This window comes from Carcharodon carcharias, chromosome 16 (genome assembly GCF_017639515.1).
Source record: "Carcharodon carcharias isolate sCarCar2 chromosome 16, sCarCar2.pri, whole genome shotgun sequence".
Lineage (NCBI taxonomy): Eukaryota > Metazoa > Chordata > Chondrichthyes > Lamniformes > Lamnidae > Carcharodon > Carcharodon carcharias.
The window spans coordinates 116,698,437-116,715,684 of record NC_054482.1 but is presented as its reverse complement, the minus strand read 5'-3'; the positions used below and the strand labels follow the sequence as shown (position 1 = coordinate 116,715,684).

At 44.8% G+C, this 17,248-nt stretch overlaps 1 protein-coding gene across 1 annotated transcript in view; it reads left to right on the top strand.

Annotated features, from left to right (window-relative positions):
- The first annotated feature begins 538 nt into the window (after nt 1-538).
- Nucleotides 539-17,248, top strand: part of msh4 (mutS homolog 4) — a 108,141-nt gene continuing 91,431 nt past the window's right edge. Inside the window, exons 1-2 of the mRNA XM_041207852.1 lie at nt 539-776; nt 10,677-10,868. Coding sequence (XP_041063786.1) covers nt 539-776; nt 10,677-10,868 — 430 coding nt within the window. The remainder of the gene's footprint in view (nt 777-10,676; nt 10,869-17,248) is intronic.

The window sequence follows — 17,248 nt, the reverse complement described above, 5'->3', positions numbered from 1 at the left end:
GGGATTATATGATTGTTCTTGATGATTGAGCCCTAAGTGCCAGTAATCCAGGGTTGGTGGTGGGGGTGGTGGGGGGGGGGGGGGGGGTGGTGGCGGGGCAGAGCTTTCTTGTCGTGGACCTGGTTCAAGCATCTAAAAGAGCTCTTTGTGATAAAGTTATCTGTTTCAAGTAGAAAACCTGTCTGGTACATCCACATTACACCTACACAGGGGTCATGTGCCTGGGATTCCCCCTCCAGTTTATTTTTAAAGTTTCTATAATTTATTGATTTGCTATGAGACCCAATATACAGAAGCAATCAGTACAGTGGAAGCCATGAGCAGAGCGGCAAATTTGCAGATAGGCTGGATTGCAAATTTCTTGCAAACACTTAGACCATTCCCCCAGGGTTGTTACACAGGAGAGACCGACACGTGGACCAGAGGCGCGCATGCGGCGGGTCGGTGGCCACGTGGGGCGCGCCGCGCCTGCGCAGTCCCAGGGAGCAGGCGGGGAGCCGGCGCCATTTTGGTCGCCGGCGCTTTTTTTTCCCGCCCGATGTTTCAAGAGCCGCCGGCCGTCGCCGCCACCCCAGCCCGACCTCTGCGCTATGCTTTCGGGCTGCTGGAGACTCCTCGCAGCGCAGGAGGAGGAGGAGGAGGAGGAGGAGGAGGCAGGAGCACCAGCTCCTCCACCGGGAGGCCGGCCACGGACTCGGAGCCGGCCCCGAGCCACCGCGCTCCCAGCGGCTTCACCCCGAGCGATGGCTCGAGCGGCAACAAGGGCCTCACCCGGGGTGAGAAGGAGGGGGACGGGGGAGTGAGAAGGGCGTGGTGGGGTGGGGGGGTGGGGGTGGGGGTTGGTGAGAAGGGGGTGGGGGTTGGTGAGAAGGGGGGTGGGGGTTGGTGAGAAGGGGGTGGGGGTTGGTGAGAAGGGGGTGGGGGTTGGTGAGAAGGGGGGTGGGGTGGTGAGAAGGGTGGGGGTGGGGAGGGTTTGGGGTGGGGGTTGGTGAGAAGGGGGTGGGGGTTGGTGAGAAGGGGGTGGGGGTTGGTGAGAAGGGGGGTGGGGTGGTGAGAAGGGTGGGGGTGGGGAGGGTTTGGGGTGGGGGTTGGTGAGAAGGGGGTGGGGGCTGGTGAGAAGGGGGGTGGGGAGGGTTTGGGGTGGGGGTTGGTGAGAAGGGGGTGGGGGCTGGTGAGAAGGGGGGTGGGGTGGTGGGTGGTGAGAAGGGATGGGGAGGGTTTGGGGTGGGGGTGGTGAGAAGGGGGTTGGGGTGGTGAGAAGGGGAGGGGGGATGAGAAGGAGGGGAGTGGGTGTGAGAAGGGGGGGTTGTGGGGTGGGGGTGTGGGGTGGTGAGAAGGGTGGGGGTGGGGAGGGTTTGGGGTGGGGGTGGTGAGAAGGGGGATGGGGTGGGTGGTGAGAAGGGGGTTGGGGGTGGTGAGAAGGTGGTGGGGAGGGTTTGGGGTGGGGGTGGTGAGAAGGGGGTGGGGGTGGTGAGAAGGGGGATGGGGTGGGTGGTGAGAAGGGGATGGGGAGGGTTTGGGGTGGGGGGTGGTGAGAAGGGGGTGGGGGTGGTGAGAATGGGGGTGGGGTGGGTGGTGAGAAGGGGGTGGGGAGGGGGCTGGTGTGGTGGATGGTGAGAAGGGGATGGGGAGGGTTTGGGGTGGGGGTTGGTGAGAAGGGGGTGGGGTGGTGGGTGGTGAGAAGGGGGTGGGGTTGGGGGTGGTGAGAGGAGGATAGGGAGGGTTTGGGGTGGGGGGTGGTGAGAAGGTGGGGAAGGGTTGGGGTGAGAAGGGGGTTGGCGAGTTGAGAAGGGGCTGGGGGTGGTGAGAAGCTGAGTGCCCACTGCCCCCACCCCTCCCCATCTCCATCTCCACATCTCCTCTGCTCCTTCCTCATTCCCACAATGTTCATTCGCCCGCCTGGAAGATGATAAAGTTTCACCACCCCAACACAGCTTTGAAGTCTTGTTTACTCTGAGCCCAATAGCGCATCCAATTTTAAAATTCGCAGACTTTTTTTCAGTCCATCTATGGCCTCGCCCCTTGCAGCTCTGTAACCTCTTCCACAGCCTGCCAAGATACTTGCAGTCCTCAAATTCTGTCAGCTCACTTGCTCACCTCACCATTGCTGGCCATATTTTCAACTGGTTGGGCTCTAGAATTCCCTCCCTAAACCTTTCTGCTCCTCTCCCTGTGCTTTAAGACACTGCATAAAACTATGTTTTTGGTCACATCTGGTATCTCCTCTGTAGCTTGTTGTCACCTAACGTATGATAACGCTTCTGTGAAGCACCTTGGTTTGCTTTGGAGTCATAGTGATTTACGGCACAGCCCAACAATTCCATGCCAGCTCCCCGCAGAGCAATTCAGTCACTCCTGCTTCCCAGCTCAATTCCTGTAGCCCGATAAGTGTATCTCCTTTCAGTGCCGTCCAATTTCCTTTTGAAATATTCATTGTTTCTGCTTCTAGCACCCTCAAAGGCAGCAAGTTCTGGGCCATTGCCACTCTCTGTGCAAAAACTTTCTTCCTCACCTTCCCCCTGTATTTCTTGTTCAGAATTTTAAATCTGTGATATCAGCTAATGGGAAGAATTTTTCTTTGTCTACCTTATGCAAACCTCTTGTACACCTTTATCAATCTCCCCATAATTTTGAAATGTTGCTTTGTATTCCAAGATCCAAGAGAGAGAGAAAGCAAAAAAAAAGTTGCCCTAGCACAGACTCTTGGGAAACACCACCCTCCGGTCCAAAAAACAGAAAACAACCATTTACCACAAGTTGCTGCTTCCTGTCCTTAAGCCAATTTTTTTCATCCTGTTGTACACCGGTCGTCCTAGTCCATAAACCTCAATTTTGTTAACCAGTCTTTTATGTGGTACCTTGTTAAATGCTTTATTAAAATCCATATAAACAACATTCATCACATTGCCCTCGTCAACCCCTGTTACCTAACCAAAAAAGTCAGATTAATCAAGCACAAGCTTCCTTTTACAAATCTGTGCTGGCTCTCCTTGATTAACTGAAACCTCTCCAAGTGCCTGTGAATTATTTTTCCTCTGATTATGGATTCGAAAAATCTTAGACATCACGCATGTTAGACTGATTGGCCTGTCGTTAATATGGCTGCCCTTGCATCCTTTCTTGAATAAAGGTGTTGCATTCGTTACTGTCCAATCATGTGACACTCCCCCTGTATCTAGGGAACCTTGAAAGCCCTATCACTACCTCCATTCCCATCCTTTCCAACCTGGATGCAAGCCATCAGGACAAGTGACATATCTACCCTAAGCACAGCCAGCCTTTCCAGTACCACCACCTTTTTAATTTTCAAATTATACATTGTTTCCACTGTCTCCACTTCCATTGATGTTTTATCAGATTCCTCTTGGTAAACATAATTTTGTATTCTAGCCCTGCCCTGTACCTCTAAGCATATATCACCTTCTTTGTCTCTAATGGGACTCAGTCCACCTCTTACTACACATTTAGCATTTAAATGCCAGTAGAAGATTTTGGGGTTCCCTTTCACTCTAAGAACGATTCTATTCTCATATTCTCTCATTGCTAGTCTTATTTTCTTCTTCACTTCCCTTTTCAACCTATTGCATTTGACCTGGTTCTCAATTGAATAAGTTGCCTGACGTGCATCAGTCACTTCACATGCATCATAAACCCTCTTTTTAAAAAAATTCTCTATCTCCCTCGTAATCCAAGGAGCCCTGTTTTTGGATCCCTTTTGGAATGTACCTAGCGTGTACCTCAAACATTAGTTCCTTAAAAATCACCCGTTGTTCTGTCAGTTTTTCCTGTCAGCCTCTGGGTTTATTTCACCCTGGCTAGGTCATTTTTCATCACATTGAAATTAGAAGGTTTATATTAGATTGTTCCTTGCCTTTCTCCATTACTAATCTAAAACTTATGATACAGTGATCACCCTTAGCCAAATGTTCACCCACAGACACTTGGTCCACTTGTCCCACCTCATTTCCCAGTACCAGATCTAGCATTGCCTCATTTTTAGGACTGAGAACATACTGATCCAGGAAGTTCTCAGAATATAGAGTTCTCTTATGTTCTCAGAACATAGTGTCCAGCATTAGATGTGATTCTGCGATTGGACAGCACTTGATAAACAATCTCGATTGTGCTGAGAATTACACCAAACCTATTTAAGATTTATTTGGGCTTGCAGTGTGGCTCGCTTACGTGTGCCAGAAGCTAGGTGTATTTACACTCAGGGTGTGACTTTTGCAAACAGTGAGAGCCTGTCCATGCATTGAGCCGTTTTCAACTAATCAAAAGCTTGAGTGGCCGTGCAGAATGCACCATTTTCTGGCGCATTCGCCATGGCATTGCTTCTACCAATCAGTGTCCACTTGTCAACCAATCAGCACCCTCTTCTCACGCAGTAAAATTGTAGTTCCCTTTGAAATTTGGTATTCTTGTGTTTCTGTTCTGATGAGTGCAAGCTGAAAAGTTTCAACAGCATGTCTCTTTTCAGGAGTAGTCAAATTCTTTACTGCCAAGAACCCACCTATAGTTGTTGCAAATCTCTGTGATTTCCTTGCAGATTTGTTCCTCTATCTCTTTCTCACTATTTGGAGGTCTATGGAATACCCCAAGTAGTGTGATCTTACCTTCAGTGATTGCTTCTCAACTTTAACCAAATGGATTCTGTCCTTGCCCTCTCAGGGACATCCTTTCTTTCCAACACTTCATTTACCCTAAGTAGTACTGTCACCCTACATCCCTTTTTTCCTTCCCTATCTTTTCTGAACACTTTATATCCTTGTATATTAACCACCCAGTGCTTACCATTTGTAAGCCATGTTTCTGTTATTGCCCTTGCATGATATTCCCATGCTTCTAATTGTGCTTGTAGCTCACCAAATATATCATATCCACCAAATTGTGTTTACATGCATGCACTCTAAATGTGTCTGCATTCATAAGAACACAGGACTTAGGAGTGGGAGTAGGCCATTTGGTCTGTCGAATCTGCAACTATTATAATTTTTTTTTCCATTCATGATATGTGGGCATTACTGGCTAGGCTAACATTTATTGCCCATCCCTGAATGCCCTTGAGAAGGTGATGGTGAGCTGCCTTCTTGAAACACTGCCATCCATGTGATGTAGGTACATTCACAATACTGTTAAGGAGGGAGTTCCAGGATTTTGGCACAGTGACAGTGAAGGAATAGTGATCTATTCCAAGTCAGGATAGTGAGTAGCTTGGAGGGGAGCTTGCAGGTGGTGATGGTCCCACCTGACTGCCGCCTTTATCCTTCTAGATGGTGGTGGTTATGGGTTTGGAAGGTGCTCTCTAAGGACCCTTGGTGAGTTCTTAAAGTGCATCTTGTAGATGGTACACACTACTGCAGCTGTGCGTCGGTGATGGAGAGAGTGAATGGCACAGGATTCCTAGCCTCTGACCTGCTCGTGTAGCTGAAGCATTTATATGGCTTGTCCACTTCAGTTTCTGGTCAATGGTAACCCCCAGGATGTTGTTAGTGGGGGATTCAGTGATAGTAATGCAATTGAATGTTAAGGGGCAATGGTTAGATTCTCTTTTATTGGAGATGGTCATTGCCTGGTACTTGTGTGGCACAAATTTTACTTGCCGCTTGTCAGCCCAGGCCTGGATATTGTACAGGTCTTGCTGCATTTGAACTTGGACTGCTTCAGTATCTGAGGAGTCACAAATGGTACTGAACGTTGTGCAATCATCGGCGAACAACCTCACTTTGACGATAGAAGGTCATTGGTGCAGCAGCTGAATATGGTTGGGCCTAGGATACTACCCTGCAGTACACCTGCAGTGATGTCTTGGAACTGAGATGATTAACCTCCAATAACCACAGCTGTCTTTAAATATGAACATGCGCACAAGGAGCAGGAGAAGGCCCTTTAGCCCCTCGAGCCTGCTCCGCCATTTAATAAGATCATGGCTGATCTGATAGTAACCTCATTTCCCACCTACCCCCGATAGCCAATCACCCCCTTGCTTACAAAGAATCTATCCACCTCTGCCTTAAAAATATTCAAAGGCTCTGCTTCCACCACCTTTTCAAGAAGAGAGTTTCACGACCCTCTGATTGAAAAAAATTCATATCACCTCTGTTTTAAATGAGTGACTCCTTATTTTTAAACAGTGACCCCAGTTCTAGATTTTTCCACAAGAAGAAAACGTCCCCTCCACATTCACCCTGCCAAGCCCCCTCAGGATCTTTAATGTTTCAATCAAGTCGCCTCTTACTCTTTAAAACTTCAGCAGATACAAGCCTAGTCTGTCCAACCTTTCCTCATAAGAGGACCCACCCATTTCAGGATTAGTCTGGTTAACCTTCTATGAACTGCTTCCAATGCATTTACATCCTTCCTTAAATAAGGTGACCAATACTGTACACATACTCCAAATGTGGTCTCAGTCTAGCAGCCTAGTCCTTTAGGGCTTGGCTAATTTGGTCCATACTGTCCGGGTGCTACCAAGCCACTCTTGGTGATGGACAGTGAAGTCCCCCATATTCTCTGTCCTTACCACCCTCACTGCTTCAACAGTACTGGAGGAGTACTGATTCATCAGCTGATGGTAGTCAGCAGGAGGATTCCTTGCCCATATTTGGCCTGATGCCATGAAACTTCATCCAGAGTTGATATTGCAGACTCCCAGGGCAACACCCTCCCAACTGTATACCATTGTGCCACCACCTCGGTCTCCAGGACAGGACATACCCAGGGGTGGTGTTGTTGGTGTTGGGGACATGATCTGTAAGGCTGTTAGCTTGACTAGTCTGTGGGACAGCTCTCCCAATTTTGGCACAAATTAATAAGAAGGCTTTGTAGGGGTGAGGTGCCTAGTGGTCCATCCAACTGGTAGATTTCCTTCCCTACAGGGCATTAGTGAGCCTGATGGCTTTTTTTTTACAACTATTGTTTCATGGTCATTGTTAGGTTTTTAATTCCAGATTTTTATTGATCTGCTGTGGTGGGATTTGAACCCTGGGTTTCTGGATTACTAGTCCAGTGCCAATGCCACTGCCTCCCCGTCCTTACTTTGCTTCTAATATGTCACTATTTCCTTCTGTAATGACACAGCAGATGGCAAATGCTGAGCTGTTCAAATCCCAGAGGGAAACTTGAAACACAACTGTCACAGCTAATTTTCAATTGGTATGTTTTGCAATGCAGGCTTTGAATTCAGTAATAAGACCTCCGAGTCAAGAGGTTTTTATAAAACTAAATTAAACATTTATTAGTAGGAGAAATGATTTTAAATGGATACATGGATCTACAAATTACTACTATGATAATTTCTAAATCCCCTAATAAATCTAACTCCCAATTACACTTTCGTTAAGGCAATAGTACGACATATAGATCTTAAAAGACCCAGGCAAAGAAAAATGGCACCCTGAACAAGTCTAATTCAAAGTAAGTTTTCTTAACTTCAATCCTTTGAAGACAGCAGCTTGAGGCATAGATGCTGAAGGCTTTTCGTACTTGTTAGATATCAAGATGCTTACCCTTATACGCAGCCTTCATTCTTTATACATAATTTTCCCTTTGAATGCAAACTTTCACTATGTCCTTGGACTTTATCTTTCTGATAATAAAAATATCTTGTAGCACTAAGTTGTACCAGTAATCTTTGGGAAAAATAAACACTTTCTAAACTTCGCCTGGCTAGGTGACACATTTTACTCCCTTTTGAAAACAATCTAGTCTGGTTTACTTAAAAATGCAAATGTTCCCTTGACATCTATGTTTCTAAACTTGGGCCAGATGGATTACACCCCAGAGTTCTGAAGGAGATAGCTGAAGAGATAGTGGAGGTGTTAATGGTGATCTTTCAGAAATCAATGGAGTCAGGGAGGGTCCCAGAGGACTGGAAAATCGCTAATGCAACCCCCCTGTTTAAGAAGGAAGTGAGGCAAAAGACGGGAAATTACAGGCCGATTAACCTGACCTCAGTCGTTGGTAAGATTTTACAGTCCATTATTAAGGATGAGATTTCAGAATACTTGGAAGTGCATGATAAAATCGGGCCAAGTCAGCATGGTTTCATCAAAGGGAGGTCATGCCTGACAAATCTGTTAGAATTCTTTGAGGAGGAACGAGTAGGTTAGACAAAGGAGAGCCAATGGATGTTATCTACTTGGACTTCCAGAAGGCCTTTGACAAGGTGCCGCACAGGAGGCTGCTCAGTAAGATAAGAGCCCATGGTATTAGAGGCAAGGTACTAGTATAGATAAAAGATTGGCTGTCTGGCAGGAGGCAGAGAGTGGGGATAAGGGGGTCCTTCTCAGGATGGTGGCCGGTGACTATTGGAATATCGCAGGGGTCAGTGTTGGGACCACAACTTTTAACTTTATATATTAATGATCTAGATGAAGGAACTGAGGGCATCCTGGCTAAGTTTGCAGATGATACAAAGATCAGTGGAGGGACAGGTAGTATTGAGGCAGGGAGGCTGCAGAAGGATTTGGACAGGTTAAGAGAATGGATAAAGAAGTGGCAGATGAAATATAATGCGGGGAAGTGTGAGGTCATGCACTTTGGTAGGAAGAAGAGGCATAGACTATTTTCTAAAGGGGAGAGAATTCAGAAATCTGAAGTGCAAAGGGACTCGGGAGTCCTAGTCCAGGATTCTCTTAAGGTTAACTTGCAGGTTGAGTCGGTAGTTAGGAAGGCAAATGCAATGTTGGCATTTATTTCGAGAGGACTAGAATATAAAAGCAGGGATGTGTTCCTGAGGCTTTATAAGGCTCTGGTCAGACCACATTTAGAATATTGTGAGCAATTTTGGGCCCCGTATCTCAGGATGGATGTTTGGCCCTGGAGGGGGTCCAGAGGAGGTTCAGGAGAACGATCCCAGGAATGAAAGGTTTAACATATGAGGAACGTTTGAGGACTCTGGATCCATACTCAATGGAGTTTAGAAGGATGAGGGGGGGATCTGATTGAAACTTACAGAATACTGAAAGGCCTGGATAGAATGGAAGTGGGGAAGATGTTTCCATTAGTAGGAGAGACTAAGACATGAGGGCACAGCCTCAGAGTAAAGGGAAGACCTTTTAGAACAGAGATGAGGAGAAACTTCTTTAGCCAGAGAGTGGTGAATCTATGGAATTCATTGCCACAGAAGGCTGTGGAGGCCAGGTCATTGAGTGTATTTAAGACCGAGATAGATAGGTTCTTGATTGGTTAAGGGGTCAAAAGTTATGGGGAGAAGGCAGGAGAATGGGGTTGAAAAACTTATAAGCCATGATTGAATGGTGGAGCTGACTCGATGGGCCGAATGGCCTAATTTCTGCCTCTATGTCTTATGGTCTTATGGTAAACTTCCCCATGTTTACCTAATTAACATTTCAAACCTAACCCCTCTTCTTACATCAAAGCACCCAGACTAGCAGCCTCTAATTCAAATAAGTCTCACACACACCCACATATAGACTCATCCCACTATTATTCTATTTTACAATAAATTCTAATAACATAATGAGAACTTATGCATCCTGCACTTCCTTCATTCCATTTTTGTTCAGCCATCTAGGTCCTAACTTCTGGAATTCCTGCCCTAATCCTCTCATTTACATCTTTCATAGAGAATCAGAATCATACAGCAGAAAAGTTGTGTCATTTGGCACAACAGGCTGGTTCTTTGAAAGAGTTGTGTTATGAACAATGTATAATTTTAAGTTGAATTTCTATAGGTATTTGTGTGTTAAAGGTAAAAATGGTTTCAGTTTAATTTAGGTTTTGTTTACGAACCTTGGTGCCTGGGTGTTTGGATAGATGTGTGACTAAAAGGTTTCAGGTGCTTTGAATTTGTGAATGCATGGTGGAATTTAAACTCAATTGATAAATTTTGAATATAAAGCTAGTCTCAGTAATGGTGACCATGAAATTTTCATCGATTGTTGTAAAAACCCATCTGGTTCACTAATGTCCTTTAAGGAAGGAAATTTGTCAATCTTTACCTGGTCTGGCTTACATGTGACTCCAGACCCAAGCAATGTGGTTGACTCTTAACTGTCCTTTGAAATGCCACTCAGTTCATGGGCAATTAAGAACAGGCAACAAATGCTGGTCATTGCCAGAGTAAATGAAAGTTTCACCTCTGAGAATAGCTGGAGCTGAGGAAAATTCTCCAGAGGACTGTGGAATAGTAAGGAGTAGTCCCTATTGAAGTAAATAGTTATAAGAGAATTCTTTGGGAAAGTAGAAGCAAACCTGAGTGCATAACACATATGTAGCTATAAACCATACTGTTAATAATGGTTATTTTGTTTAACTCTTTTATCTACAATAAAGTGTTTGTTAATAAAAATAAAACCTTATGCTGTAGTTCAATTGGTTAAAACAAGTTATTTGGATTTTTTTTTTGAAATGTTAATGGTCCCTAATCAAATTGTAAGTGTTTGACCAAAAACATGCTTTACTAGTACCTTAAAGTTGTCAAAGCCAGGTGTTCCATATGCTTTCTTAATGTCATCGATGATAGTCCTTAAAACCAAAACTGCCCCAGCGTCTTCTCATGGGGGGAGGTGGGGAAACACATCTGGTTAGGCTAGAGTTATTGCCTGTTATCTAAATGCCCTTGAGAACTGAGTGGCTTGCTGATAGTTATATAAATATAAGTTGTTAGTGGATATTTTAGTCATCATAATCCACCTTAATGTTTGTTTTGGCAGAATCATACTTTGGTGATAAAAGTTCAAATGCAGGGAACCGAAGCCTGTTTACTGCTGCCTCAGTGCAGAGCAGTTCTTCACTGAAGGATTTGGAAGATACCAGAATAGGGAAAACGCCTGTGTCAACCACCAGCAGCAGTCGCAATGCAAGACCTACCTGCAAACTTCGTACTCCTCAAACCGGTCATTCAGGTTCATTGATAACGATCTTACTTTGATCTTTCATCAAAGAACAATTGAAACATATTCTTTTTCAGTTGTAGTAGTTAGCTGTGATTTTCTAAATTACCATTGTTATCAAAGCAAAAATGTACAGCGAACGATGGAGACTTTTGATCATTTCCCTTCCCCCATTCTACTTATCTCAACCTTTCAGCAGCTCCTTCTATTCCTTTCCCTAATCCTTCTTCTAACTATTAGTATAATCCTCAATTCCCTTCTCCCTCCTATGTTTACCTAGCTTCCCCTTAAATACATTTATTTATCTCGGCTATTCCCTGTGGTTGAGAGTTCCACATTGTTACCTTTCCAGAATTCCCTATTGGATTTATTAGTGACTGTCTTATGTTGATGGCAGCTAGTTTTGAATTCCCTGCACAGTTGACAACACCTTCTCGACAGCTAGTAGAGGGGGTGAAACTGATTCCATTGTTTCACAGGAGAGTCAGTTACCAGATTACAGAATTTACTGGTTATTGAGGAAAATTTTGTTTCCTTGTAATCTGGAATATGCTACCTCAAAGCGTGATGGAAGCAGATTCAATAACAACTTGCAAAAGAGAATTGGATAAATATATTGAAGGGGAAAAAATTGGAGGGCTATAGGGAAAGAACAGAGGAGTAGGACCAATTGGATAGCTCTTTCAGAGATTCAGCAGAGGGTCGAATGGCTTAAAAACATAAGAAATAGGAACAGGAGTAGACCATTTGGCCCCTCGAGCCTGCTCTGCCATTCAATAAGATCATGGCTGATCTTGTGTTTTGAATTCCACATTCCCATCTATCCTTGATAACCTTTGATCCCCTTGCCTAACAAGAATCTATCTACCTCTGCCTTAAAAATATTCATTGACCCCGCCTCCACTGCCTTCTGAGACAGAGAGTTCCAAAGTCGCACAACCCTCTGAGAGAAAAAAATTCTCCTCATCTCTGTCCTAAAAGGGCAACCCCTAATTTTAAAACAGTGCCCCCTAGTTCTGGATTCACCCACAAGCGGAAACAATCTTTCGACATCCACCTTGCCAAGGCCGTTCAGGATCTTGTATACTTCAATCAAATCACCCCTCACTCTTCTAAACTCCAAGCTCAGTCTGTCCAACCTTTACTCAGAAGACAACCCAATCATCCCAGGCATCAATCTGGTAAACCTCCTCTGAACTGCCTCCGATGCATTTACATCCTTAAATAAGGAGACCAAAACTGCACAGTGTTCGAGATGCGGCCTTACCAATGCCCTGAATAACTGAAGCATAACATCCTTTTATGTTCAATCCCTCGTAATAAAGGATTGCAGTCCATTAGCCTTCTTAATTACTTGCTGTACCTGCATACTAACTTTTTGTGAGTCATGTAGTAGAACACCTAGATCTATCCGCATCTCAATTATGCAGCCGTTCTCCATTTAAGTAATACTCTGCTTTTTTGTCCTTCCTGCCAAAGTGAACAACTTCACATTTTCCCACATTAAACTCAATTTGCCAGATCTTTGACACTCACTCAACCTATCTGTATACATATGCAACCTCCTCATGTCCTCTTCACATCATACTTTCCTACCTATCTTTGTGTCATCTGCAAATTTAGCTACCCCCCTCATTCAAGTCATTGATGTAAATCGTAAAAAGTTGAGACCCCAACACAGACCCCAACACAGACCCCTGTGGGACTTCACTTATCACATTCTGCCAATCAGAAAAAGACCCATTTATGCATTCTCCCTGCTTTTTGCCAGCCAGCCAATCTTCTATCCATGCTAATATGTTACCCCCTACACCATGTGCTTTTATTTTCCGTAATAACCTTTGGTGTGGCACCTTATCAAGTGCCTCCTGGAATTCCAATTACAGTACGTCTACAGGCTCTCCTTTATCCACTGCGCATGTTACTCCTTCAAAAAAAAGTCCAATAAATTGTTAAACATGATTTCCCTTTCACAAAACCATACTGACTCTTCCTGATTGCCTTGAGCTCTTCCAAGTGCCCAGCTATAACCTCCTTAATGATCGATTCTAACAACTTCTCCATGAAAGATGTCAAGCTAACTGGCCTATTGTTTTCTGTTTTCTGCCTCCCTTCCTTCTTGAATAGAGGGGTTATATTTACTACTTTACAGTCAGATGGAACCTTTCCAGAATCTAGCGAATTTTGGAAAATTAACACCAGAGCATCGATTATTTCATTAGCCACCTCTTTTAAGACCCTAGGATTGGGATCCGGAGACTTACCACCCTGCAGCTCCATCAATTTGCTCAGTACAGTTTCCCTAGTGATTTCAGTTTCACCAAGTTCCCCTCTCCCTTTCACCTGATTTGCAGCTATTATTGGAATGTTTTTTGTATCCTCTGTAGTGAACACAGGAGTAAAATATTTGTTCATTTCTTCCACCATTTCCTTATTATCTACTATTAACACCCCACTGTTACTCTCTAAAGGACCAACACTCACTCACTCGTTTCCTTTTTAAATACCTGTAGCAACTCTTGCTATCCGTTTTTACATTTCTAGCTAACTTCCTCTTATACCCTAATATCCTCCTCCTTGTTAACCTTTTAGTCATTCTTTGCCATTGTTTATATTGTTTAGATATGACCCCTCATGTGACAGTGTCACATAAGCTGGGACATGTTTATGAACTGTGAAAAAAATATTTATTTATTTAATGTGGAAGGCACTGGCGTAGTGGTATTGTCTCTGGACTGATCATCCAGAGTAATGATCTGGGGACCTGGGTTTGAATCCCACCATGGCAGATGGTGAACTTTGAATTTAATAAAAAATTAAAAGTGCAATGATGACCATGAAACCATTGCTGAAAAGAAAGTCGAGATTAAAGTCAACACTAGAAAGAAAAAAGCGTGCAGAAAGAAGACACAAAACACAAACAAGACTTTAATCCTGGCAGCATAAGAGTATACTTGCATACATAGGCCTGGCAATCAAATCGCAAATGCCGATGCACTTAGTAATTTGCTTTTACATGAAAATAACGAGGAAGTATCAGTTCCACAAGAACTTGCTTTGTTAAATTTGTTAAATTTCTTAGATTCCTCGCCGGTATTGGACAAGTAAGGACCCGTCCCACCTCAAGTATGAGAACAAGTGCTTCATGGTTGGTCACAAGAGCCTATATTTGACTAAATGAAACAGTACATCAACAGATAACATGAAATAACCAGCCAGGATCTTATCATGGGGAGCATGAGTGATAGTATCTCTAAAGGGAAGAGAGCCATTCCTAATTGAATTACACAGCGCACATTCAGGAATATCCTGAATGAAAACCATAACTCTCAGCTACCTATGGTGGCCTGGGGTGGATGATGAAATAGAGAGTTTAGTGAAGAATTGTGTGTAACGTCAGCAACTGCAAAAGTTAGCTCCAACAGCTCCATTACAGCCTTGGGGGTGGCCAGGGAGACCATGGATGTGGTTACACATTGACTATGTGGGACCTCTCATGGGATCAATGTTTCTGCTCATTGTTGGTGCCCACTCAAAATGGATGGACATATATGAGGTGAAGTCACCAACGTCTTCTGCTACAATTGAGAAGTTATGTCAAAGTTTTACTGTTAACGACTGCCAGGAGTGGTCAATTCTGACAATAGCATAGCACTTACGAGTGCTGAGTTTCAGCGGTTTATCAGCCTCAACGGTACCACTCATGCAAAAACTTCACCGTACCGCCCTTCCTCAAATGGACTGGCCAAGAGGGTGGTTCAAACATTCAAGGCAGACATGAAGTTAACTGGAGATTCCTTAACACCAAGCTAGCGTGCTTTCTTTTTCATTGTAGGACCACCCCTCACAACAACAGGTGTCACACCAGAGTTATTTATGAAACGCCGTCTCAGGACGAAATCGAGCTTAATAATGCCAAATTTGCCGGGGGGTGGTGGGGTGAGAAGGAGTCAGGGAAGTCAGAAAACTAGACATGACGGGCATGGTCGTGAGAGGAAATTTACCGTGGGAGAAACGGTATATGTGAAGAACTTCGGAGAAGGACCAAAGTGGTTACCGGGTGAAATAAGTGCGGTTGACTGTACTTCTGCCTCATCACCTGGAGGTGGAAGGCCGAGACATGTGGATCATCTAAGGAAGAAATAAACTATGCACCAAGAAATGATTCCACCAGTGTTCACGACCGGGTCAGCATTTCCTTTTGAGAGAACTCAACCCAGTACAGACATATCTGATGTTCCTTCAAGAGTGGAGGATACTGATCAGCAGGCGCCCACGGAAGCACCTGACATTCAGACAACTCCGGAAATGGAGGTTCCTGACAAGGCATCTGAATTTGTAGAACTGAGGCACTCTACATGCATAAGGAAACTCCCAGAAAGACAGAATTTGTAAATTGCTTATGTGTGTAAATATTTTGCTATTATGAGAAAATTGTAATTGTATATATAAAATGTATTTATGAATAAAGGGGGAGATATGTGGTAATTGTGGATTTATCTGATGTGTAATATACCTTTAAGAAGAATGTTATGAAGGAAGATCACATGATCTTAGTATCCAATAGTAGAGTAGTGTGGGCTACCTCAGTAATTAGTAGTCAGTTGGGTAGAGTTAGATTTTGAAGTGAAAGCACAAGTTTAGTCGCTGCTGAGTAACTTTGTAAATGAACCAAGAGTTTTCACCTAAGAAGTCTCTACTGATCAACTCCATCAATAGTACTAACTTGGCCACCGCTCACAACAAACATGCAACGAGGATCCACAGGATCCAACAGGGGCCATATGCCTTTCCCAACCTATGTTCCATTCCTTCTCATCACAGCCTTTCTTTTGATTTTATCTAGGGCAAGTTTGTCCATAAGCAGGAAAGAGCACAGACTGGGGGATGATGGGGGGACACAGCCGGCATCATTGCCCTCAGTGAGTTTGAAGAGGCTGGGAGGATGTAACCAAGATCGCTGGGGAGGACAGGGATCGCTCCTGTGGGGAAGAGGAGATCAGATTGTCTCAGCAACCTAGTATGGATCACAACTGCATCAGTTTATCGCATCCTGACAATCATAGTGTTTGACATGCAGTCTTATATTCCTCATGCTCATCAACTAAAACTTGATTCTCTGTCTTGTTGGCCTTGATCTGCTGATGCCTATAGGGGTGCCCACTAGAAGTCCCAGCCCCCAGACCATGCCTGAAGAGGAAGCTGAGGAAGAACCATCAGGACGCTCACCCACTTCCTCTACCAGTGTAGAGACACACCTCAGTGGGCCATAGCTCTAGATTAGGATCGGGCTCATCTACTGGAGAAAACCTCACTGACACAGCCCCGCAGGATTCGGAGGCAGGGACACCCAGGTCCCGGGTACTTGGAGGGCTGCTGGAGACCAGCCACCCGCTCAGTCTGAGTCAGATGATGAGCATCTGTGAGCGGCTGCTAACGCAATGCTGGAGATGCAACAACAGGCTCAGTGGAACATCAAGCAGAGATTCGGCAGTCACTCACCAGACTGGAATGAAGGATACAGGAGTGCATCTGTCTAATTTCGCGGCTCTGACTTGCCAGCGTCTTGAAGTTACCAAGGGAAGGTTGGCGGCTACCATGGACACCTTAATCCAGTAGATTCTGCTGGATTTATGTTTCATCCCGGACTCCATGGTCACATACCCCAGTGGGCACCATTAAGATGTAGGTGACAGGGGGATGAGGCACCTTGACCTCCCTCCAGGTGAACCTTCTCAAGGAGTCAGGGCGGGAGGATGACCGTCAGCTGGACACCCTGGAAGCCTCCTCTCAGGACATTCCAAGGGAGTTCAGTCGTTCAGTCCCCTCGGCTTGTGACCCCATCCACTCCAGCTGCTCAGGCCGAGGAGGGTGCATCTATCCCCTGAGCAGGAGACCTTTATTAAGTCAGGGCCCTCCAGGCTTCGGACCACCAGAGGCAGACATTAGGACATAGCAGTCAGCAGGCTGCCACCGCCTCTGCTATGGATGTCAGGGCTACACCCAGGCATAGTGGTAAGGTTAGGAAAATTAAGAAATTTTGAAGTCACTTTTTGGTCACAGGTTTGTTACCATTATTAAAATGTTGCACTTCTGTAAATACATTAGATGTTTGTGAATGGCTTGGTCAACTGAAGGCATTGTGATTATGTACATTTGAACCCTCTTATTTCAAGGTTTATCCATTCTCCAACTGGGTGACAGTCTCCCTCTGTGAGATTCACATCCATGTGTTGTCAGTCTCCCTGAAGATGGTCTCTGCACCCTTGTATGATGTCAGAGAGATGGGTTAAAATCTTTATTAGAAGCTTGTGATTTAAGCACTTCTAACCCATCTTCCTCACAGAAGACCATTGTGTGAGGGCAGCTCATCAGCCTGGATTGATTAGCGG